The sequence below is a fragment of the Gopherus evgoodei genome, chromosome 2 (assembly GCF_007399415.2).
Source record: "Gopherus evgoodei ecotype Sinaloan lineage chromosome 2, rGopEvg1_v1.p, whole genome shotgun sequence".
Classification (NCBI taxonomy): Eukaryota; Metazoa; Chordata; order Testudines; family Testudinidae; genus Gopherus; species Gopherus evgoodei.
The window spans coordinates 161,291,019-161,317,988 of record NC_044323.1 but is presented as its reverse complement, the minus strand read 5'-3'; the positions used below and the strand labels follow the sequence as shown (position 1 = coordinate 161,317,988).

The window sequence follows — 26,970 nt, the reverse complement described above, 5'->3', positions numbered from 1 at the left end:
AGCCTGCAAGCCTTCTCTGCGACATGTTCAAGATATTAGAACATGTGCTGAGTTTAATTTTAATCAGAAGTCAGAAAGCTGGCTCCATTGCAAACCTGCAGTGCCTTCTTAACCCTGTTCCCTCTTAGCTAGCACAGTCCAGCAAGGACCAGCACCAGATGTTTCAGAAGAAAGTGAAAGAACCCTCACCCATGGCAGATATGGGATAATCTGCCCTCCGTGATGGTCTCACTTTAGAGATTGGCTTAAACACTGAAACATAAGGTCTTATATCTCTTCCAAATTTAATTATTATTAACTATTAAAACTCTAGATATTATTGCTACCATGTAAATGTCTAGTCCCTCTTTGAATCTTGCTAAATTCTTGGCCTTAATGACATCCTATGGCAGTGAGTTCCACTACCTAATTACAGGTGGCACGAAAAAATATCCTTTTATCAGTTTTGAATTTTTCACTTTCCAATTTCATTTGCTCTCCTTTTGTTCTAGTGTTATGAGACAGGGAGATAGTCTAAACTTGTTCTCTAAACAGAACTGTCTACAGTAATTGATATATCCAGGGGAATAAATAAATCTGCATCCCTTTAAATCTCTCCAGTGTCTCTGTACAGTCTGATGCCAAATAAAGACAGTTTTGTCCATTAGCCATACTGCTCCTCCCCAGTATTCAAGACCTCCTCCCTGCTGCCCAGATAATGAATGTCCCAGCCAGTGATTAAATGGTATTTTGGCAAGTTAGAGACAGTCTTCTCAGAAGCTCTTTTTATCTACTCAGCTCTACCAATCAATCAGTGCACCCATTTTCTGTCATAATAAAACCATCATCTATATATACAAGCCGTCATGGGTGACATCTCCCTTCATTCCAATATTATAGGAAACATATATGCCTTGGAGGAAACACCTGTTGGAAACCTGAGATGAAAAAAAAAAGACTGCAAGAAACCCACTTCATCATAAAGACATCCACCTGATGTCCTTGCCAAAGCAAAGAGGATTGTAATTTAGCTCACCATTCTTTAACTAAGGTTCCCTTCTGCCACATGCTCTGAAAATAACATGATCCTTGCCTAAATCTGCTTTCCTTGGAAGAGGAATAAATCAGCCTACACTGAGATCTTAGGAATTTGAAAGTGGGGGAAAGAGTCTTACTGGTATGTAGATGCTTAAGGCCAGATTATCAAAAGAGTTCAGGACCAGCTTTTCAAGAGCTCGTCACTTACTGTTGGGGCCAAATTTCTCAAAAGGACCGAGGATGTTCGGTGCTGGGCTTTTTTGAAAATCTGGCTTTCGGTGTCAGAATAAGAGCTGCTGCTTACTGAGTGCTTCAGAAAAGCTGAGCCTTGTTTAGATGCCTGAATGGAAGCTGAGCTGTTTGAAAGTCTGGCCACAGTTGTGAGTGCTGAATGTTTGAAAATCTGGAGATAGGTGCATATCCCACTTGTGGATGGATGCGTAGGGATGTGGGGGTGTGTGGGGGTGTTTCCAGGTCCCACTCTGTGTCTGATCCACCCAGAATATGAATCTTTTATAGCGTCACCTGACAATACTTGGCTGTTTAACCAAGCCGTAGAAAGACTTGTGCTTTCAGCTCTAGAGGTCCCCAATTTAATCCTCTGTGTGTCAGCCAGGATGGCAGCCATCACAGGTGCTCCAGAGTTGAAATGATAGGTAGATAGATAACTACAGTTTGATAGTGAAGATTGTTCTTTTCCTATATCAACTCATAGTCAAAATTGCAACAGAAACCCATCAGTCACGTCTTAGTGAACACTAGATCAGTACCTCAGCTCCAAGGTATGCTAGAAGACAGACAGATCCATTATGTTTCAAACTTCATATGAGGACTTTGAACTAGCATAAGTGATTAACAGTTGTTTATATCATTGCAAGACAGGAATGGAAGCCTTTTTATCATATCTTCAACTGCCAACAACATCCTGCTGATAAGCTATCTTTAAATCCTTCACAATGTCTTTGCAAAGCTCTGAAATCTTTTTGAATCCCCAGCCTGCAGCATTATGACCTTGGATGTTTCATTCTTGCATAGGAGAATGTGCTTGAAGTGAGTCTTGGTGTCAGGTTTTTTTTTTTTTTGGTGTTTGCTGAGTTCTTTGTTTACTTGTATTCCCTTGGCTTCGGCAAGCCGAGAACCTTTGCAAATCCTCGGGACACAATGCTGCCTTCTGTCTCCCAGTGTTGTAATGAAGAAAGGAAAAGGACATAAGACTGAATGCAAAGCATCCTACCATTAGTGGTGGATGGAAGAATTTCTTGATTATGCCTGAACAACTAACACACATGGTAAATCCCTGAGGGGCGATTGGAGAAGATTTCAGAAAGAAGAAATCTCCGGGTACCTGAATGAAGCAAACAGGTTGATTCAACAGCTGGAGCTTGGAAAGTCCTCATCCCACCAGCCTGGACATCGTTCCATTGTCTTCTGCATGTTGAGGCTCGTGAATGAGTTAATGCATGGAATATAGGCTATTCAGTTCACATCCCATTTGGGAATCATCTTTATTGTTTTTTTAATCACTCCCAGATATTGCACTGGACATATGTTAGTCTTATACTTCAAGGAGGAGTGGGGCTTCAAACAGAAAGCAAAAATTGACTGTGCCTGAGCAGTTTGCTACACAGTCTTCCTTTCATGGCCATGGCTGCATTGTGAGAATATTGCTTATTCATCATCACAGATTAATTTATATCACTTCAATCATAATGGATCAAAGTGGTTTACGTACTTTGCATGCAACTGTGAGGTGTAATTAATTAATGTATGCAGAGGAGCTGTGCATAATTGCAAAGTATCATTATTTGTCGTATTGCAACAAACAGTTAACAAACATATTGAGCAACATGTAAAACCTATCTAAAAAATAAGCCTTTTATAAAAAAGTATTGTAATTATATCCATTGAACCAAATAGCTCCTTAACAACATACACGCAACCCCCAGTGAAGTGAGTGGAGTTACATAGGTATCACTAAAGTTGCAACAGACAATTTTATTTATAGTACAGAAACACCTAAAGCCCACAGATGAGATCAGGGCCTTATTATACTAGGTGCTTTGCCTGCACAGGGTAAGGGACAATCCCTGCCCCCCAAAGCTTTCAGTATGAACTGACAAGATAGAGACAGGATGGAAAGTGATTTGCCTGCAGTCACACACTAGGTGGATAGAAGGGCTGAGATCAGAACCCAGATTTTGTAACTCCCAGACTAATCCATTAAGCCACAGCAAGGCCACATTGAGACATACTGCGCTGCAGCAGCACAGCTATACCAGATGCTCTGGTCAAGACGCTCTATGCCGATGGGAAAGAGCTTTCCCGGCGGCATTGAAAAAAAAACACCTCCGTGAACGGTATAAGCTATGTGGGCGGGAGAAGCTCTCTTGATGATATAGTGCTGTACACACAAACGCTTATGCTGGTGTAATTTACGTAGCTCAGGGGTCTGAAATACTCACACCTCCATGCAACATAAGTTTTTCCAGCATAGGCTGTAGTATAGACATAGCCTGAGACAGCACCAGCATTGTGCCAGTTGCTTTATGTTTAACTACAAGAATAAAGTTCTCTGCAATGACAAGGTTAGCAATTTTTGTTTTAAATGAAAGCCAGGAGTCTCATGTAATAACATGACTGCAGGAGCTGGGGCTTTAATAAAAATACCAAATATCACATGATTTGTGATAAAATCATGAGTTAGCAACTCTGTGAACAAAACTTGGGTGCAAATGTACAATAGGTAAAAATGCTGCACCGTTGGCGAGATGACCTAGGTGCTCTCATGGGTCCTTTCCACCTCTAAACACTATGAAGCTGTTTGACTTTCCTTAGTAAGCCTGTCATCTGATCTGTATGTCCCCTCTCTGCCATCCACTCTAATTAGCTTCCTCAGAAAGGTTGCTATCGCTTTACTGTACAAGGACACGTTGTGCAGCACGCAGATAAAAGCCAGGTGCCATAACTCCAGCACTGACGTGTTTAATAACCGCACCATTATCACAACAAAACCAGACGACCCGGTTGCAGATTGAATGTGTGTGTCGGCAAATTGTTTTAACAGAAAACAATAGCTCATTATGAGTGGTGTCCATTTTGAGATCTCTGCTGAAGTTCCCAAGGGTTACTGTAGGACCATTAAAACGCAGTCCTGCCCACACCTATGTATAACGTATTGCAACTGAGAGATGGTTTAAAATTAAAAACCACTGACTCAGAGTAGTATCAGCTTCAGGACTCTGGCAGCCCCTAACTAGGTTAGTCTGGGACTCAACCCCCCTTCCCCACTCCACACACACAGATATACACTCAATTCATCAGCTGTGACATCACCCGTGATTACCAAAACATCATGTTGAAGGGGTATTGTCCTGACACAACACTGTCAAAACTACTGTTCCCTGTGGTGTCCTGCTCATGGTTCCTTCCCACCCTCCCTGCATTCCAACTTATTTCATGTCACTGTACCACTGATTTAAATTTAACCATTTTCACCGGGATGAGGAAAAATGCCTTTTACTCACAGTACAAGCTTCTGAAGGTATACTGCTGAAGAAATGATGTGGTTTGCCTTATGGTGGAAATTGGTGAAAAGCCCATATTTAGCTGGTTTTATACTATGAGAGAACTTTAAACACAGCTGTACTGATGGAAAATGACCACAGATATTTACAGTGCAAAGTTTTGGATTCAAGCCTATTGTCAATCAGAATGGGGTGGATGCTAACTTTAAAAAAGGAGGGCCTTATTCTGCTACTCACACTTTCAGCAGTGGCTTTTCTAAATGACAGACTGATTAGAGAGTAAGGCACACTCAGCTTGAGCACATGTGGCAGAGTTTGGCCCCTAATTAAAACCCCAAAGCACTTGATATGTATGAAGGAACAACACTGAACTTGGCAAACAAGGAAAAACAAATCTGGTCATAATGACCAATAATCTCCAATGACAACCTTGTTTTTCTGAGAGCTTCTCAACAGTTCCCTCTTTTTTTTTTTGGTCACTGCTTATCAGAATTTGCATGGCTAGTTAGCGGGTTAATTTAATTATGAGCAGCGCTTCTGAACATCCTGATGGCGGATCTGTGAAGGGCAACAGAATCTGTTCTTGAATTATGAAATTGCACACACTCACACATCTGGAAGCCATCGTGGAACAGATCACTGTCCTATAAACACATGTTGAGTGTTGCAATATTGTTCTAATCATTTCCAACCTGTCAAAGTTTGCAGGAGAATAGTGACTGGGAACATTTGGGATAATTTGTAACTTAGTGCCATCAGCTACTTCCCTCCACTTATCATTACATAATTAATAGCAAAATAATCTAAAGAACAGAACTTTGGTTAGTCAAGATCTTCGATGATAGGAGTGATTTTTCACTAAGGCCAATATCCAGCAAAAGCTGGGACCCAGCTACACACCATGTGATTTTTAGATGAATTGAATCTCTAGCATGTGAGACGGACTGGTCTGAGTCCTCTACAAGTGGCATGCAGGTCTGACGCTGGCTTTCTACACTGGGGTGGTGGTGTATCAACCAGGCAAGGTACTAACAAACATCAGCAGGATTTTATTTTTAAAGTGGAAGCCTCTTTACCAAGTTGCTGCTGCACCCCCTGTAACTCTCACTCTACCTCCTCAACTTCTCCCCTCTCCTTCCTGTTTCCTGTCCTTTCAGACTCCCAACAGCCAGTGCTCCCAGTTCTAATAATCACAAGCAACATCTAAACACCACATTCCCTCCTCTCTTAAGAAACTCTCCCAATTAAAATAAAGTTGTTCTAACCACAGGAACAAATAGGAAACAAGACACTAAACTATTGGCAGAAATATTACACTGAAACACTGTAGATACTACATAACATAGTCTCTAGTCCAGACAGGTGGTCGTCTGGGTCTGAGAGGCTGTCTCTCAAGCCCCAGTTCCAATGCAATGTCTTGTGTTGATACTACTGTGAAGTCATCCAAGCAGACTGGGTGTTGACATAATCTCCTGGGTGGTTTAGTCTTTTAATTGTTTTCTTGTTTTTGCAAATGTGTATTTTGCTGGAAGAATTGTATCTCTTGGTGCATAGGCAGGTGCAAGATAAGAAGCATTCCATACCTGCCCTTCAGAAAGTCAATAGGTGTAAGATCCCTTCTTCTCTATGATTTTAAGAGAAGCTGTGAATTTATGGTCCCTTTTGCATAAAATTCCAGGTTTTTGTATTCTAATGAAGGAACCACACTCAAACGTTGGCTCCTTAGCACCCCGCCACTTCTCTGTGAAAGGCTTATACTTTGCTTGGTTCTGTTCAACTGTTTTTCCTCACATTATCTTTGGTTGGGGCCTCAGGTCGTGCCTTTAACAATTCAGCAATGTTCAGTTTAGTATTCATCTGTTTCCCATGCAGTAACTCTGCAGGTGATCTTTGTGTTGTGGCATGTTATGTTGCCCAGTATGCTTGCAAGATATCAGTAGTGAAGGGTATCCACAGTCGCCCTTCCAGTTTAGCTGTTTGCAAGCTCTCTTTCAAACTTCTGTTAAAGCATTCGATTTCCCCATTGGCTTGAGGGTAATATAGGGATGATCTTCTGTGTAAAATGTTCCTCTCTGCTAGAAAAGTTTCAAATTCCAGGGAAGTAAATTGACTACCATTATCTGAAACCAGTTCTTTGGGGTTACCTTCCCTGCTAAAAACTGAAGAGAGGAACTTAATTACTGTAGCAGAAGAGATTTGCGATGTAAACGCTACCTCAGGCCATTTACTGAAATAGTCTATTAAAGTGATGGCATAATGACAGTCAATTGGAGCAGCATCAAAGGGTCCTACAATGTCAATTGCCACTTTTTCCCATGCAGATTCAGGAGGAGGAACAGGCTGTAATGGAGGGGTACATGTCACTGCTGTCTTATCATGCATTTGGCAAGTGACACAGGATTTTCTGAGTGCTTCAGTTTGAAAGTCCATCCCTGGCCACCAATACAGATCCCGTAGTCATTGTTTGGTTCTGATAATTCCTTGATGAGTATCATGTGCCAGGTGTATGAGTTTTGATTGTAATTCTTCTGGCACAAGTAGCAGTGTTTACCTCATAGCACACAGCCATCGAGCAAAGAAAGTTCATCCCAAACTCTAAAATAAGGCAGCAAAACTGGGTCAAGATTTTTAGGGTTACCGGGCCATCTCTTTGTCAGAAATTCCCATAGTTTTTGTTGAATTGGACATGATGAACAAGCAGCTTGAAATTGTTCTCTTGTAACTGCAGTAAGAGTGCTTGTAATAAGTGTGACTACTACACCCTCATCCTCCAGTGGACCATCTGGTGAAGGCAAAGGCAGGCAAGAAAGGCAATCAGCTACCACATTTTTGTTTCCAGACTTATATTCCAGTTCATAATTAAAAGAGTGTAGTCTTGCAGACCATCTAGCAATACGATACCTTGCTCTTCCCAGTCCTTTCATGGTGAGCAATGTCATCAAAAGGCTGTGGTCTGTGCGCAACTTGAATGTGCAGCCCTACAGGTAAGTTCTCCATTTTTCAGTAGCCCAGACACAAGCAAGTGCTTCTTTTTCGACTGTAGAATATTTTCTCTCAGCATTACTTAGTGTCCTTGAAGCAAACGCAACAGTCCTCTCCATGTTGTCCTCATGAAGTTGTGTGAGGATAACCCCAAGTCCATAATCAGAAGCATCAGTAATTACAATTGTGGGCAATGCAGGACTGTCATAAACAGATAGTTAAGGGTTAATGTCTCTTTTTCCTGTAAAGGGTTAACTAGCAGTAAACCTGGAACACCTGACCAGAGGACCAATCAGGAGACAAGATACTTTCAAATCTTGGTGGAGGGAAGCCTTTGTTTGTGCTTTCTGAGTTTTTTCTTTGTTCTCTCTGGGCTCTGAGAGGGACCAGACATGTAAGCAGATATCTCCAAGTTTCTGAAACAGCCTCTTCTGTTCAATTTAGTAAGTACCAGTTAGAAAGGCGGTTTAGTCTTTTAATTGTTTTCTGATTTTTGCAAATGTGTATTTTGCTGGAAGAATTGTATCTCTGATTGCTGCAACTTGTATTTGTGCTGGGGGGAGGATTCTTTCTAGTGTCTATAAGCTGAAAGACCCTGTAACATTTTCCATCTTCATTTTACAGAGACAATTTTTACTTTTTTCTTTCTTTTATTAAAAGTTTTCCTTTTTAAGAACCAGATTGTTTTTTTTAATTCTTGTGTGAGACCCAAAGGGAGGGTGTCTGCACTCACCAGGGAATTGGTGGGAGAAAGGAGAGAAGTGGGGGAGGAAAAACCTGATTTCTCTCTGTGTTAGTATCACTGTCTCTCTGTCAGGGAAAGTCTGGGAGGGGGAGTGAAAAAGGGGGAGGGGAAGGTGGATTTCCTCTCTGTTTAAAGATTCAAGGAGTTGAATCACAGCAATCTCCTAGTGTAACCCAGGGAAGGGAGGATCTGGGAGGAAGAGAAGAGGGGAATGGTTTATTTCCCTTTGTTTTGAGACCCAAGGGACTTTGGGTCTTGGGGTCCCCAGGGAAGGGTTTGGGGGCCAGAAAGTGCCCCAAAACACTATATTTTTGGATGGTGGCAGCTCTACCATTTCTAAGCTAGTAATTAAGGTTAGGGGGGTTCATGTAGGTACCCCATCTTTTGGACGCTAAGGTTCAGAGTGGGGGTTCATACCTTGACAAAGACTGAATAGTGCAAGTACTGGACTATGTACAATAAAGTCTTTCATCATTTTGAAACTAGCTTGTGCATCCGTTGTCCACACTAAGGTTGAACTTCTCCATAGTAATTCTCGTAACAGTTCAATGACAGAAGCATAATTGGGAATGAATTTTGCATACCAGAAGGTAAGACCCAAGAAGGGACGTAAGGTTTGCAAATCTGTTGGAGGAGGAGCATTTGAAATTGCAAGGATATGATCTGGATCAGGTTTTAGTCCAGCCTGTGAAATTGTATGCCCCAGAAAGGAGAGTTCAGTTTGTCTAAATTTGCATTTGAACCTATTGAGCTTGAGGCCTGCTTTGTTGATGCAGTTTACTACAAACTGCAGGTTATCATCATGCTCCTCAGTCATATTTCCAAAAACGATAATATCATCCAAATAGAACTGAACTCCTGGTTGATTCTTCAGAATCAATGACATCATTTTTTGGAAGACACTTGGGGCTGATGCGAGACCATATGGAACACATTTAAAACAAATTAGTCCCTGATGTGTAATAAATTCTGTGAGGTCTCTGCTATCTTCATGCAACATAACCTGGTGGTACGCGCTCTGCAAATCAAGAGCAGGAAACATCTTTGCTCCACGGAGTTCTGCAAATACTTCTTCAATGTGAGGAAGAGGATGGCTGTCAATCACAATAGCTTTATTTGGCTCCCTTAAGTCCACACAAAGGTGAATGCCTCCACCCTTCTTCAGTGTCACTACTATAGGTGAAACCCATTCCGAGGGCTTAATCTCTTCAATAATGTCCTTTTGAACAAGTTTTCTAAGGCCATGGATACACTAAAGAGTTGCAGCACTGGTGAGGGGGTTACAGCGCTGCAACTTAGGATGTGGCCACACTTGCAAAGCACGGCCAGCGCTGCAACTCCCTGGTTGCAGCGCTGGCTGTACACCCGGTCGAGCATCGGGTGTAGGGATTCCAGCGCTGGTGATCCAGCGCTGGTCAGCAAGTGTGGATGCCCACCAGCGCTTTTATTGACCTCCGGGGTATAAGGAGGTATCCCAGAATTCCTGTCCACAATAAACCGGAAGAAAGGGAGAGCTCGCAGTTCAGCCAAACTGCTTATTTAAAAAAAAAACACAGCTCCTGTTTGCTGAGTGAGCGGAGGCAGGCAGGGGAATTACTTTGGAATGTTCACAGCTGTTTGCTTGAAGAGAGAAACAGCACGCTCACACGGCAGAGGGGGAGGGGGAAGTCCGTGTTGAGCAGTTGCTTATCTGGTCTGACGGGTATTTAGAAGTACATAATTTGCATTTAGTGAATGAGAGAGGAGTGGGGGAAGGGGTCAGAACTTTTAAAATGATTGAAGGTAGGCACTGTGTGTCTTCCAGTCCTTAGAACTTGCAAGGCAGGGAGCTGAGAACAGTGTCAACTCCAAAAATCCATTCTGTCTGTCTCCTCCACGCTCCCTGTCACATTCCACCCCACCCCCCTCTTTTGAAAAGCACGTTGCAGCCACTTGAATGCTGGGATAGCTGCCCACAATGCACCACTCCCAACAGCGCTGCAAGTGCTGCAAATGTGGCCACACGGCAGCGCTGGTAGCTGTCAGTGTGGCACACTGCAGTGCTGGCCCTACACAGCTATACGAACACAGCTGTAACTACCAGCGCTGCAAAACTGTAAGTGTAGACATGGCCTGAGTTCCTCTGAAACAGCTTCCCTGACTGAAAATGGTAAGGGCAGTAATTACTATCATACAGGCATCACATTATTCCGCATTTTAACTTTATGCAGAAACCCATAAGCACAGCCTGGTGTTGGGTCCCAGATGAAACTGGTGTGTGTGTACCGTAAGAGTGTTTTGCTGATGAAGGTCAATTCATCCATTAACTACCCTGAGATTTAAAGCAGCCAATAAATCTCTGCCAAGGATAGGAGTGCCTTTGTGGACAACATAGAACTCTGCAGTTACACAGCAATCGCCAAAAGTAACTATTGCTGGCAGGCAGCCATGTACTGGAATATGGTTTTTCAAATAGCACACCAATTGAAGTTTGGGTTGAGTAAGAGGCACATCTTTAAAGTAATGCAAATGGATGGAATAAGGTAGTATAGATACTGCTGAGCCACTGTCCAACATTAGCTGAACAGAGTGTGATTTGCCTGGGGGTACGGAGGAAACATTTATAGTGCACGCTATCTGTTCTGGAATATGTGCAGTAGTAATTTTGTCCACGCTCAGCACAGTAACATCTGGTATTGTAACTGCATGCACCTGTTGATTGAACTGGCTACTGCGACATACTTTAGCAAAATGCCCCATCTTTTTGCAATGATTGCACTGAGCTACTTTTGCTGGACATACTGTGTAGCTCGCAAGGTTTTATGGGGATCCACAGTGAAAGCATGCTTTTACTGTATTTTGAATTTGCCGATTCAGTGGCTTTTCATTAGTTTTCCTCCTGCAATTGTTTGTCTGCAGCAATAGTGAACTTTTCTGCAAAGGAGTCACAGCCTGGACTGTGCCTCCTGTATCCCTGCTCATTATTTTGGTTTAGCTGTAGCTGACTCAATCTGAGTAGCAATGGTTATTGCTTTTCCTAGTGTAAGTCGTGGTTCTAGAAGTAAGCGTTCTCTTACATGAAGCATGGTTGTTTTCTCAATGAGCTAGCCTCTAATCATTTCATCTGCCATATTCCCAAAGTCACAAGTTACAGTCAGACTCCTCAGGGAAGCAATATACTGCATTATAGTCTCCCCTGGTTTCTGCTCACGCTGGTGAAATCTGTAGAGATTAGCTACTACATTCACTTTTGGCACAAAAAAGTTCTTGAATGCAGTGAGTGCAGTCTCATATTTGTCATCCGCAAGGGGAAAAGTGTAAAATATACACTGTCCTTCTGCTCCAAGGCTGAAGGTTAGCAGAGCATGCTTTCTTACTTCAGAAATCTCTGTAGCACTGATTGCAAGCAGATAAGTCTCAAATATACGGATCCAGGCAGTAAAAGCAATTGGAGGCTCACCTGGGCTTTGCAGAAAGGGTGCAGGTGGGTTCAGAGGCAGAAGATCCATCCTCATCACCATAATGTTGTATTAACCAGGCAAGGTACTAACAAACTTCAAAAGGATTTTATTTTTAAAGTGGAAACCTCTTTACCAAGCTGCTGCTGCATCCTCTGTAACTCTCATTCTACCTCCTCAAATCCTCCCCCCTCCTTCCTGTTTCCTGTCCTTTCAGACTCCCAACAACCAGTGCTCCCAGTTCTAATAATCACAAGCAACATCTAAACACTACAGGCGGATTTAATCCAATACAAAACAATCATTCTCTCTTAGGGAGACATACCTGGTGGAGTAATGGGTGTTTGGACTCAGTGAAACAAAGAGGAGTTTTGTTGAGCCAGGATTGAGCACAGAAGGTGAAATTCACCCCACAGAAGGCCAATGCACCATTTAAGTCCTGTTTAGGCCCTATTTTGAGTGCTTCAGTGGTGCATAGGTCTTGTGGCTAGCCCTCTGCACAGGGCTGAGTTCCACCCAGGCAGACTAAGGAATTCAGGACTTGGCCCCGTCAAAGAGGCTTCCTACCAGTATTTCTCACATGCTAGCGCAGCAATTCAACCAAAAAAATATGGTTGCCTTGTACTCCAAGGAGCTCAAGTTCGTTGTTAATCCACTGCATACCTGTTTAACTCAAATCCCCATACAGTAATTAAACAGTTTTTTTAAAATGGATCATTACAATGTGATTTATGACTTTTGTGTAATTCTCTGAATTACTGTAGGTAATTAAAATAAAAAGTGCATGCTGCTAGAAACTTCAGTCACTCTCTGCACCCTCATTGAAAATCAGGAGCTGACCAAATTAGAAATAGATTGGTTTGCACAAGTTCACAGCGAAAGCTAATTATGAAACTTATCCTTATGCACTCAGAACTCACATAGTCAGTCACATAATGTCTTAAAGCGATAATACTATTGTACAATGTGAAATAGAGTGAGCAATATATGGTGGGAATAACTCTTATTACGTTGTGCAAAGCAACTTCATTTTGCATAGTAAATATATGCCCAAGCCCTTTGGAAAGCTTGATAATGGACATGAGAGGAAGGAATAAAGAGGCTTAGGAGAGAGAAAGACTATGCTTTCACATGAGATTTGAAAAGAGGTAGAAAAATGCACGGAGTAGCAGAAGTTGCAGAGAAGAAGGCTCTCTCATCAAGAGTGGCAAGCTGGAGAGAAAGAAACAGAGTGAAGAGAGTAGCAAGCGGAGATGAGAGAGATGAAGTCTGTGAGGTTGGCTGGAACAAGTCCATACTCATCTTTAAAAACAAGGAAGGGAGATTTGTACTGGACTGTGAAATGCATGAATAAACAAGGAAGTCAGCAGATGGCAGGGGTTGAAATGGCACTAAAGCTGGCTGGGAATTTTTTGGCAAATTGTTTTCGCATCAAAATATGTTGATTTCTCAGAACTGAAACTGTTTGCGAGAAAGGGTTTGTTTCGATTAATTTCTTGACTAGAAAAAATTTTGAAAAAAAAAGTTTAGAAATCATTGAAAAGTCCAGTTTTGATGTTTTTGAAACAAAAAATTTCAACTTCACAGTTCACGATGACCTTTCCCTTTGAAATTTGGGCTAATAATAGTAATTTGTAATGGTCCAGATTGAAACAAAATGTTCCTAAATTACCTAAATAGGGTATCAATTAACCCAAACCATTTTTTTTTCAGTTTTTCACAGGTTTGTGAAAATTTGAGATTTTGAATTTTCATCCTGATTTGGAATGGACATTTTTTTCCCCTTAATTTCTAATATTTTCCCAATATAGAAAAAAGAACATTTCCCACCCAGATGTAGTTGTCACCTCTTGGTGCATAAAATTCTGCATGTCCTGATGTCTGGAGAGCAGGGACAAGAGGATATGGAGGCCAACATACAGATTTCAGCTGAGTTTAAGTCAAGAAATTGTGGGTGAAATCATGGTCCCATCGACATCAGTGGCAAAACTCTCATTGACTTCAATGGGGACAGGATTTCTCCTCCATAAATTATAGCATGTCCTTAAAATTCCAGATGCAAATGGGCATTTTCTCATTAGTGGTCATGCAAAAATTTGGTACTTGTGTTTTGGTACCAGTAAATGAATCAGATTTATATGTAAACAGATTTATGATGTCACTAACCAGACACCTCTTGACAGGTTTTGCAGTCTTTGCACAGCTAGAGCTGTCACTAAGTTTCTTATACATATCACCACTTGATCCAGGCTATAATGTCTCATACACTGGTGTGTTGATCTTTAAGGCTTATTGGTTGAGTTATCCTTAAGCTGAAAAAGACATCAGAGCTCCAAGATCAAGACTCACCCGGCGCTGCGTTAGAATAATAAATGAGGACGTTTCAAAAATTCTTTTATAAAGGAAAAGAGGAACTAACAAAATGCTGCTGGAGCTGAGGTTGAGTTGTGTTGAGTTCCCTTATAGGATTCTGGGGCTTAGGAGTTGTGGAGAGAGAAAGAGAATATAGCTGAATGTATCCCACCTGATTTCTCCAGTCTAGATAAGTCCAATGAACTGCACTTATCAGCAGATCTTATCTATCAATTTATCTAATCTGTCATCTTGACACAGACAAGGACTTTTTGCCAATACACAACATGAAGCATAGACTCCACTCTAGAGTAAAGAACAGAATGCAAAATAGTACCCTTGCTTCCCAAAATACAAAACAAAACAAAAACCTGCCTTAGATCAGGTTCACAAATATCAAAAAACAAACAAACAAAAAACAAAAAAACCCTGTTCATTTCACATGAGTCTACCCACCCTCATCTTTCCCCTACAACCCCCCAACACTCTTCATTTAAGGTCATACAGCAAATCAGATTTTCAAAACAAGATTTGGGAAAATGTGGATGAAATAAGAAATGGCCTACTAAACATTTTCCAAAAACCCAGTCAGAAGGGTTAACTTTGTTTTTCATTCCTTGACCTTCTTAAAATTTCAATTTCCAAATGACATTGGAAGGCCCAAAATTTCCTAGATAAAAGAGGCATGGAGAAGCATCCAAACTTTTCACATTTATCCAAACCCTCTGAGGTTGCACTATGGCTTTAGACACCCACTGACTTTTCCATCAACAGAAAAACAAAGGGAAAGTGAAACTTGTTTAACTCGTAAGTTAGGTTTTCCTCCTGACTGAAACACAGGCAGCTAAAGTTTCCCAGAACCCTTGCTCCTTCAGGGTAAATGCCAGGTAGGGATCAAAAGCACGCAGTTCATGCCGACAAAAAGGATCTTGCTTATTGTAACAACACTTTCTCCACCTCTATCTATCTCCCTTTTCTTGAGAACACAGTTTTACACTTGTCCTTCATACAAATAACCCGAGGGTGAGAATTATTCAGAAGGCTTGTGTTTGACACCCCATCTGTTCATTTCTGACAGCGATATATAATGTAAGGCTATAAAAACCTGAAAAATAATGCAACATAAAAAGGGATTGACTCGGCTCCAAGAGGCCATAAACGGTAACAAATACCATTGTATGATTTATTTCATGCTGTAATCTTTACAGTAAGTCATCTTTCAGACATTTCCATGTGACAGGTTTTAATAATATTAATGCCCAGAGCAATCCAAATCATCGCCAATAGACATATTTATCAAGCTGCCAATCCAAGTAAATGAAATTCTATAAGCAATAATGTAACATGTTTAAAGGAAGCTAATAAAACAAGTCAGCAGAGAAATATTACTTCAAAGTATTCTCTCTCTAATCCGGCCCTGGATGTTATACAGCCAAAATGCAAATCTTTTCCCTATGTGATTTATTGCTCCAAAAATACCAGTGACCTTTTCGTGAGCTCCTGCACAGCCCCTCACACACATTCATAAAGATCGCGATGCATTCTGCCAGATTAGCTGAATGCTGGAGTGCTTACCATTATTGCTTTGTTTTGCCTTGCCTTTGGATTGAGATGTGATGGGCAGCATCAAAGAATAAGATTTTACATCTTTAAGATTTATTAAAAACTGACAAGCCCGAACGTAGGCGTCGCAACTCAGCAGGTATTTAGGAACAATTATCCAGATGCTAGATAAGTTTCAATTAAAGAGGAACTAAAATTTGTTTTTTTCAACCTGGTTTTCCCTTTCATCTAATTTTCAGTTTTTATTAATTCTTTGTTTGGCTAAATGATCTCCCATCCAGGACAAAAAGGAGCCCAAGACAGCACAATCAAGAAGCAATATGGGATCTTATGCACAAACATTCTTTAGTACCTATCTAGAAACAGCAGGAATGAAAAGCAAGAGTCATCAACTCAGCAAAAAATATACCATTAAATTTGTCATGCCTATAGGCAAGAACATGTGGAAAAACCATGTCTAGTAAAGGAAATGTATTGATGGAAGGACTTATAAGTGTCTCAGGATCCTAACAGGTTTTTATTCTTTCACTTATAACCCAGCTTTATAGAATTTCTTTTGTGAAGTGGTACCAGTTAAGTTAATTTCCAGGATATAAAGACCCACTTCCTGGTGATTTTGGGTGAAAAAATGTGTGTCTGTGTGTATGTGTGTGTGTGTGTATTTAAATTTTGTATGTGTAGTTTGCGAGAAGAAATAATTAATCAGATCTCGGCATGCAACCAAAAATCTATGCATGGCCTGGGCCCGGTAAGTGTTTGAGGTCTAGTAACCCTGCCCTTTTCCCTCCATCTGGACCTCCTTGAAATTTTCTGAATTTCAGGTTCTTGATGAAATTTTAAATTGAAAATACATTTTTTGACAAAGAACCCACTCCCGACAAATATAGACACAAGTGTTTTGTCAAAAAAATTGAGTTTTTTGACTAAATATGGAGCTAGTGAAAACTTTACATGCAGTGAAAAAAGTTTGCTGATTTTGACATTTGAAAAGTTCAGAAAATGTATTAACATATTTTGAAAATTCCTGGTGTTTTTTTGGGGGGAGGGGGTACCTATTCTACCTTCTCTCTCTCTAACTCCTTAGATGGAGTCTATTTTAGTTGTATCTGGGCACCTTTTTTATAGAGTGCTTAAATCTAAGTGCCTTGAAAGTCCCCAAGTCCCTGCAACCTTCCTAAACAAGGGGTCATGTGATCTCTAAGTTCTTGTCTATGGTAGGGAATAGAGCCATTTGTAACTGAACTGGTTTAAGCATGAACAGTTCAGTAGATTTACACTAACTAGAATGAATTGATTTAAGATCCTTTGCTTATTCCCTAAATATTGCACTGTCCCTAAATCATTTCAACTGCAATGCCCTCTTGGCATCTATCCTAAAGTTCTCACCATAGCTCCCAGAAGTGGTGCATGTTGAAGATTTTGAACAGCCTCTTGTACACAATGTGAACCAATGCAGTTAGTCTGTGTCATATATGCGCTGCAATGGTTCAAGAGGATGTGGCTTCTAATGCTGCAGCAGCAGAGCATACTCCAAATGGCATTAAGCCAGTCTGGAAAACTTTCGGAGCACTTCTGTACATGAACACAAGGACTGGGATTTCAAAGGAGCAGCTGGGAGCTAAGTACCCAGCTCCCACTGAAGATCACTGGGAGCTGGGCTTCTAAATTTCCATAGATCCTCTTTTACAATCCCAATGGAGGGGCAAAGGATCCCTAGTTTGATGACATTTCAATTTGTCAAGAAGGGGTTTGGTCCAGGTTCACGCCGGGGAGACACATTCTACTGCTTAGTGGTCAGGGCAATGGCCTGGGATGTGGGAGACCCATGCTTAAATCCCTGCTTTGCTGCATTTGGGGTGCAGAGCAGGGATATAAACATGGGCTGTGCACATTGCAGGCCACTGCCCTAACCTAACCTCTGTGCTATGGAGTGTGATAGCCATCCTCTCACTAGACAGCCCAGGGTGGAAATGATCAGGCATGGTCACTCAATTCCACTGTTGCAAAGACATGCACAAAGTTTTGTTTCATTCCATGCAGAACAAAACCAAACCTGGAAAGTGACTTTAATAACGTACGGGATGAATACGGTAGTGCCCCTGCAGGGGAGACAGCCACACGTGTAGGGGGTGGTTTGCTTGCAGTTGGTCCTGGCCACTCACTTAGCTCCCACTAGTGGGTCTAAATAGCTGCATGTACACTGCAATGTCATACCCTAGTACGTTACCTCAGCTGGCATGCTAAAGCTAGTGAGAGTAGTTAGTGGTGAGAGCCGCTAAAGAAGGGCATGCCTGGCCCTCCAAGGAGTCAGGGTCAAACACTTGTGGAATATTAGACAATAGAAAGTGAATGAAGAATGGAAAAGACTTCATTTGGCCCCGTTGTCATTGCTGAGAATAAGGACGTGAACCAAAGAAGAAGAGAAGAAAGTTACCGGGGCACTGAATTGTTGTGCTCCTGACACTCTACCTAGCAGAGTGTGTATCCACTTTGTGAGCTTGGGCACATCACTTCCCCTCTCCGTGCGCTCCTTCCTTTTGGGCTTGTCTTCACTGCAGAGCCTTCTCTGGCATAGCTATGCCAGCAGATCCCGCTAGTGGAGACTCAGCTTAAGCAGACAGAAGTTCTTCTCCAGGCATAACCACACCACCTCCCAGAATGACATTACCTGAGATAACAGAAGCACTCTTCTGTTGACATAGCTGTGTCTACACCAGAGGTTTCACCAGCATTGCTCTGTTGGCTAGGGGTATGCTTTTTTCCCATTCACAGATGACACAGCTATGCCAGCAAAACTTTGTCACATAGTCTGAGACTTTGGCTGTCTTCTCCATTTAGACTGTGAGCTCTTTAAAAAAGGAACTGTCTCTTACTATGTGTTTACACAGTGCCTCCTGATCTCAATAGGAGCCTCTAGGCACTATTATAATGCCAATAATAAGTACTACTACTAACTGTAACATTGTAAAATATTCTCCCATGGGAAGCAGTGGAAGTCCAATCCCTGGTGGCATTTAAATCTAGACATCCAAAACCTTGTGTAGGGTACAATGATGACTTGGCTAGAGGGGACATCATTGCCTCTTTTGTGATTTGATGGTGGGAGAGAATCTTGATGGGGAAGGGAATTATGTATTTGCATATTTGGCTGCATCTTCAGAGAATTACAGAACATCTCCTAGTAAAATTTGTGTTCCTTTTCGTTAAACGGCAGCAAAGATCTCAGCAAAAAATAAATAAATAAGAAATTCCTAATCCCCAAGGTGTAATGCCAAAGAATGGAAACTCACTTCTCTTGAATACCTCCCTCTGGCATAATTGACTTTTCATGCACATTTTAAAAATGATATTTCAGCAGGTTGTGAGGGCTTTTTTTTTTTTTTTTTTTTTTAAATTATGTTGTGGGATGTAAGGGGAAAAGAGATGTGTTATAAATTAATTGTGTTTTCACTTATATTTAACGAGTCAGCACAGTCTAACAGCCTGTGTGCATGTGTTTACTATGCAGTTCCAATATTTACAACTGACCTAACTGGTTGTAGAGCAGGAGCAATGAACAACGTTTTATTGTTCTGATCCTATGTAAGTGCTGGGGACAGCTGCTCAGCTGCAAAGCTACCCAGAGGAGACCCTGGAGTTTTTGTTATGCCAATGCTTGTCTTTGCTGTCAAAACAGAGAAAAGGATTGTGTGTGGGGGTGGTGGGGGTGGTATTTATTAGGATTTATTTTCTTCAGGTCTCTGGTGTTCATGAGCTGTTAACATACTTAGACCTCAAGCCTTTGTAGAAGGAAGGTGACAAACATTGTGTGACGATATCTGATTAAAATATGACCATGTAGATCGTTGTTGCTACCACTGTTATATAATTGCAACAAATCTTATACAAAAAGTGTGTCTAGTAAGGTGTCAATAGAAAAGTTATAATTTGCTGAAAATTATTATAGTGTCACTGTGCATCTCTCAGGGTCACAACTGAGAATATCAAATTCAGGACAAACTGCTGAGATATAGGATAGACACACCCCAAAACTGGTGGTTATTCTCCCATCAGATATACCAAACCATCAACAAAAATAAACTTTGGTTTCACCACACTGGCTAACAAGAAGTCAGGAAAGCAGTCTCCTTAGGCATTCCAGTCCTGGATTCAACATTCAAACACTAGACTTAAAGATGAGTGGTTATTTAAAACTAGTTTCATCAAACAAAATGATTCTTCTGATCCCAAAGGACCAGCCACATATCCAGGTCAATATATAACTTATATCTTACCCAATAATCACACTGTTGCCAATCCTTTACTATCTAAAATCTAAAGGTTTAAGAAAGAAAGAAAGAAAGAAAGAAAGAAAGAAAGAAAGAAAGAAAGAAAGAAAGAAAGAAAGAAAGAAAGAAAGTTAAAATTGGATAAAGGAATCAAATACATACAGTAATTGCAAAGTTCTTGGTTCAGGCTTGTAGCAGTGATGGAATAAACTGCTGGTTTTTTAAGCCTCTGGGTGCTTCCAAATCACTGGAAGGTCCTTGATCCCTTGGCTAGAATGCTCCCATTAGTGTCAGTCCATAGTCCAGAGATTTGAGCAGGAAAAAGGCAAAATGAAGATGTTTCCAGGGCCTTTTATAGCTTCTCTCAAGTGAAGGGAAACCCATTGTTCTCACTGCGGAAAATTACAGGTGACAAGATGGTGTTTGGAGTCACATGGGCAAGTCACATGTCTATGTGTGATTTTGCTTAGTCATAGCAGGAAAGTCCATTAAGTGTAGATGGGCATCTTCCATTGTGAGTTAAGTATTCTTTAATGTGCGGTTCACTTGAATAGTTTCTTCACAATGTGCTGGCTAAATACCTTGTGCGTGCTACCCAGAAGCAAACAATATATGCATAATCATAGCATAATCATATAAAGGAAATCAAAACTTTTCCATTGACGCCTTACTTGACACACTTTGCATAAGATTTGTTGCAATTCTATAACAGTGATAACAACAATGATTTACATGGTCATATTCTAATAAGATAATGTCACATGTTGGTTGTGTGTTCCTCCCCAGCCAGGATCTTGTGTACTCTCCAAAAGTCTTTGTATAACAACTCTGGCCAATATGTGCTTCATCCCCCTCTAGTGCATGGTATCATCACGGTATAACAGCCTACTATTGCTGCCAGCTAAGTATCAGATAGTAATTCCCCTTACTTGGCTGAGTAGCACCTTACACAATAAGTAGTCCCACTGAAGGTCAGTAGGGCTGCTTGGGAAGGTAACTACTACTCAATGTGAGTAAGAGGTAGCACAATCTATCTTAACTGGAGTGACTCCTTTAGTCTCTGCAGGAGAGGTCTCTAGTGTGGTGCCCAGCTTCAAACTCTTCTGATGACAATATATCCAGTGGAGACAGCTGGAGGAATTTAGACTGTGAAACCTGGGAAGGTCTCTCCTGGTGGTACTGCCACCACTATGGTCAGCAGACTGATTCAGGCTGGTGCTTAGGCTAGACAAGTGGGACTGCTGTCAGAGAGTTCTCTGGGATTCAAGGCCATTCAACTATATATCATCTTTTTCCCATGCTGCACCAGAGTCCAGATTTGCTAAACCTTCCAGGCATGCAAGCACTTTTTTGTCAGGTGCTGAGTTCAGAATGCCTGGCTTCTTGCAGAATCGAGCCCTTCAAGGAGAGTATGGGTTGATGGACTGAGAAGTTGGATGGGTGTGTAGGGCTGAACTGAGCTTCTGCGAGGCCATTCAATTAATCAAGGCAGGGAGGAGCCATTAAACCATTTATTGCAATCAAAACCAGTAGCAATGCCACAAGAAGTAGTAGGTGCAAAGGGTTTTTACTTCCATCCTGAAAGAAAACACCTTGCCATTCTCATCTCTCACACAAATATTCATTGCAGCAGCAAGACCAAGAAGAGTTCTGAATTTCTTACCTGGGAGTGATACCTGAAACAGGAAGAACCCCAAGAGACATTGACTTTACTGGCTGTCGGTCTGGAAGGTACAGTGTTTCTCGGGGAATCCTCAGCTTGTCTGAAAACAAAGGCAGTGAAAAGGAACTTGCCCCTCTATATATCCCTTGGTTGTATTTATATGCTGATTGCAAGTGGCCACCGTGCCATAGAAGAGTTCTCCAGGGTCTTAAAAATGCTTGACAATGGGGCTTTGGGTAATTGCTTAGCCAAATAACCACACAGCTTATAAAGCATGGTATTATATTATGGTGTGTATGTATAGTATGTACATGATAGCCTTATACATGACTAATACTACATACAACTCGTGGTTTCATTCCAAAGGGCTGTTCAAATAAATCTTTTTGTTTGTGGTTTTTAGGAGATTCATATAAACCAAAAAACTAAAAGTAAAACTCACTCAAAACTGCCAAGTTTTGCCCCCCAAAACAGGTGACCCTCCCATTTATCCTTTGGTAATGCAAACTCCAAGCTATATACCATTGGGTTAAATCAGACTTTTCCAGTGTCTTTGGTAGTTGTCTTATTCAGCGAAAGATGAATATCTTCACCATGCACTAAGGGCTTGTCTGTGTGGGGACACTCAGGAAAAGTAATCCGAATTAACAAAGGTGTGAATTTAAAGTGGATTTGTTAAACCCCGTGTGGGCGTGCTCATTCAGAATTAAAGGGGCCTTAACTCAAGGCTTGTCTATACCGTAACTCAGTGTGAACTGTGGGAGTATGAATTGCAGAAAACACCCAAGTGTTGCACTCTAACTACTTCATGTGAAAGCTGCTGGTGTGAACTAAAAGGTACACTGTTTGTCATAATTAAGTCCTGTCTGAAAGAAGACTGCATTAACTGATAATTATGAGGTATTGGCCATGTATATGGCTGTCATGTGCATACTATATGCTATAGTATAGTCTGAAGGAGGACTATGTTAACATGAACAACGTACCTTTCAGTTCGCCCCAACTGCATCCACCTGGGGCAGTTAGAGCACAGCTCTTCAGTGCACTCTGCCATTCACACCCCTCCAGTTCATACTATGGAGCTGTATAGCCGCAGCCTGCTCAGTTTAGTTTAATTCACTTCCAAGGTGAAATAAAATCAACCAAATTAAGCCACTTTATAATTCTGCATCAGACTGCCCACATGGATTTAAATAGATTTAGATTTAGTTCAACTAATTCATTTTAAAGGTAATTTGGATTAACTTTCTTGAGGCTTGGTCTACACTAAAAAGTTATAACTGCATAGTTATGTCGATCAGGGGTGTGGAAAAAAACCACACCCTGGACTGACATCGCTACACCAACATAATCCCCAGTGTAAACACAACTATCTCTATGAAAGATGACTTCCATCAGCACAGCTAACTTCATTTGGGGAGGTGGTGTTCCTGCACCAACAAAAAAAAATTTAAGTTAGGCCAGTATAATCTCCATGTAGACATATCTTTACTGTCCCCATGTAGCCAAGCTCTTAGGTCCTATGGTATAACACACACTTGCACAGCTTGTTATGCCTGGGTGTTCAACTGCATTTTGTGGGAAGAGAGTGGGGGATGCTCTTTATGTGTGAGTTACGCTTAGATTAGAGAAAAAGCTCCAGACAATCTCTTCCTCTTGATTAGAAATAAAAGTCATAGAGGGAAGAGTGAATTTGTCTTAGGCATTATATGGACTCCATTACTCACGCAATTGTCTGATCATCTCATAGTCTTGAACCTTTTTATCCTCATAGCACTCTGTGAAAAAAGGCAGTTATTACGTCCATTTTACTGATGGAGAAGTGAGGCACAGAGAGATCAAGTGAATTGTCCAGTGTCACACAGGGAGTTGGCAGTTGATCAGGGAAACTAACCTAGGCCTCCCAAGTAACAGACTAGCACTCTAACCACTGTAGTATCATTTCTCTGAATAAATTTATGTTCCATCTAATCCTCTCTTGGCCAAATACTGAGGTCCTTCCTGCTGAGTAACAACTGTGCAAAGGTCTCAGGATTTGGCCCACTGCTTCTCAGAGTCTGTCTTGCCACCTGCCTATCCACTCTGCATTCCTATCACTGTCGGATCCAGACAGGAGGCTCAGCAAAGAGCTCTACATTACGTGTGTCCAAACATGTCCCATGTGTGTATGTGGGTGGAACTTGGACTGAAGAGGCATTCAGACCCACATATCTCTTAATCGCACAGTCTGACAGGGGAAACCTATCACACGCGCATTATTTCCTTCTGATGTTGTAATTCTTCCCAGACTGTTCTAATCCAACTGAAAGGTCTCATGAGTTGGAACATACACCTGGCAGAAAAGGGACATTTTTTTCCATGGGCCATTTGTCAACTTTAATAAGTAGCAATTGTACCACACAGGTGTCTTAGAAGCAGGTGCATTTACTCCTGGTAACAAGATAGCTCTATCTGTCATTCTACCCATCTCTATTTACTTACAGTGTCCTGTCTCAGTTTATCCAAGTGACTGATGTTTCCTTATCCGGGGATTTGTTTTCCAGGAGGTGGGTGGGAAAAACACCAGCTCTGAGGGCACAGCATGCAGCTGTCAGCCTTTACAAGAGATCAGGCTTAATAAAAGTATGGTAAGCCAAGACTGATATGGTATGAAAACAGCCTAACTAGCTTCAGGAGAAATAATCATCTGAGAAACCTCTGAGTCTGAGAAAGGATGGTCTTCAGGTTAAGGAATTTGACTGTAAGTCAGGAGATTTGGTTTTAGTTGCTGGCTTTGCCACAAACTCCCTGTGTATTTCACATAAGGCCAGATTCTCAACTGATATAAATCAGGACCCTTGACTTTCAAGGTGGTAAGACTGAATTTTGTAGTCTCAGAGTTTGAGCTGGGATTTTCAAAAATGCCTGAGGACCTTCTTTAGGCACCAAGGGATTTTTGAAAATCTCATCAGGTGCTGGTCTACATCTGTAGGTGACAAAATGCACTTAAAAATCTGGTCCTAAGTGGCTTATGAGCACAAGACCCATTAACTTAAGTTACTTAGGGATTATCTACATGTGGAAATTTACTGATATTACTATATATATACACAGACGCTCCCCAACTTACGCAAGTGTTCGGTTCCGGAACGCCTGCGTAATTTGAATTTTGCATAAGTCGAGAACGTATACCCAACCATTAAACACACACACACACAAACCTTTCCCCCCCTCCACCTTTCTAGCTTACGAAATTTACAGAACTTTTTCTGTAAGTGCGGATTTGTGTAAGTCAGGTTTGTGTAACCCGGGGAGCGTCTGTATATATATATATATATCAGAGGGGTAGCCGTGTTAGTCTGGATCTGTAAAAGCAGCAAAGAGTCCTGTGGCACCTTATAGACTAACAGACGTATTGGAGCATGAGCTTTCATGGGTGAATACACACTTCGTCGGATGCATGTAGTGGAAATATACCAGCCTCTGGAAATTTCCACTACATGCATCCGACGAAGTGGGTATTCACCCACGAAAGCTCATGCTCCAAAACATCTGTCAGTCTATAAGGTGCCACAGGGGTTTTTGCTGCTTTTGTATATATATATATAATTATATGTATATATATAATTATACAAGTATAACTATAGCTGTAGATTCAACTATAGTGAGATAATTATTGCGATGCTGATAAATTTCCTGGTGTAGACAAGCTCTAGGCATGTTTAAAAATCTCAGGCCTTGTCTACACTTAGGAGGGTTTGCCGGCATAGATGTACTAGTAGGCCTATATTGACCACACCTCCCAGTGGAGACACAGCTTATACCAACAAAATAATTTGTTTGTTGGGACAGCTTGAACTTGTTCTCCAGATGGAATAAGCCAAACCGGAAAAAGGATTCTTTTCAACATAACTGTCTACATTAGGGCTTTTGCCAGCATTGCTATGTTGGTTGGCATAGGATTTTTTTCACATCCCCAGCTATGCCAACATAGCTATTCCAGTAAAACTTTCTAGTGTCGACCAGGCCTCACAACTGCTCAAGATGTACATGGTCTCTAGATAGAGGCTTCAGGCTGGCTCCCTTCTTAAAAATACCCTGGCAGCCCCAGATGGCGGAAGGTTATGTTTTATTATCAATAGCTATTGGCAAGATTTAGGTATTTTGGGGATAGGGCAGGAATAGCCTTTGCTCTGATTTTAACAGATTGCCCTGGTTTTTCACAGCCATATGTACTCCAGTTAAATGCTGACACCGTATGTCATGCACAGTGGGAAAACTTTTGGCTACTTTAACTGAAGTTCAAGTCTCTTAGGCTCCTGCATTCGTTTGAAGATTAATGAAAATGAATCATATCCTTAGCTGGTGTAAAATCAGCCTAATTTCATTGAATACAATGGAGAGAGGCTGATTTACACCAGCTGGGGATCTGGCTCACGATTCCTTATCTCACTTCGGCTGACAGTGGAACTAAAGGCAGCCAGGACATTATGTACTGATTAAGCTGCATTACTTCTTTTGTCACAGACCAAAACACTTATTTTTATGCAGTGTTTTGCTCTGATACATCCAAAATGCTAGGAGGAACTGATGGCAAGTTCTTATGTTTGGTAATACTTCAATTCCTCTGAAGCACATGTTTCCCTGCAGTCTATCTGGTGCAGAACTGTAAACAATTGTTTTTTTATCAGGCTACGTTTATATTAAAATCCCATCTTGCCCTTTCATCCAACTGCCTTAAATTGCATAGGAAGGAAAAGGAAAAGCCGTCAGGTGTGAGAGTTCTTAAAGTCTCAATGTCTGTCCATCTGTCTCTTGATGAGTCTTTTTGAGATATCTTTGTATTATACAGAAGATTCTGTTCTGGGAATCAGCTGGCTTTGGGGGACTTTAGTTGCATCTACTTTAATAAGTATGTGGACTGAAAAATGGGCTACGATTTCTCTTTATAAATGACATTCCTACACGGACTCCTCCAGGTGTCAGCATGCTTATGTTTGTTCACATAGCCTGTTTTGTTGAGCACTCTCTATGAATGAGTTTTTCCTTGATCTCAGCCTTGTGCACGTCAGCCAGATATTTAATAATGGGGCTTCACTGCCATCTACTGCTGAAAGGAGATTTAATTTAAAATATATATTTTGTGTGTATGAATTTGCTGAGTGCTGATGAAAAATACCTGACTGACAGCAGTATACAGCAACAGTCCTATATCCAGGGCACGGACACAGTGGCTGAGAATTTCAAAACAGTCTAGATTTGCATATACATTCTTCACTAAAACTAGGGGATTTAGACACAACTCTTCCATTAGACTGCTTTTGAAAATTTCAGCCAGTATGTATAGCTGCTGCGCATGGGGTGCTCCAGAGGGGCACCAAAACGGAGCTCAACATTATTTTGAGGAGAACACTTTTTGAGAATAGGAGGGTATCACAGT

At 41.3% G+C, this 26,970-nt stretch overlaps 1 protein-coding gene across 1 annotated transcript in view; it reads right to left on the bottom strand.

Annotated features, from left to right (window-relative positions):
• Positions 1-26,970, bottom strand: part of KCNU1 (potassium calcium-activated channel subfamily U member 1) — an 85,669-nt gene that overhangs the window by 31,954 nt on the left and 26,745 nt on the right. Inside the window, exon 16 of the mRNA XM_030549526.1 lies at positions 21,552-21,651. Within this exon, the coding sequence (XP_030405386.1) occupies positions 21,552-21,651 (100 nt within the window). The remainder of the gene's footprint in view (positions 1-21,551; positions 21,652-26,970) is intronic.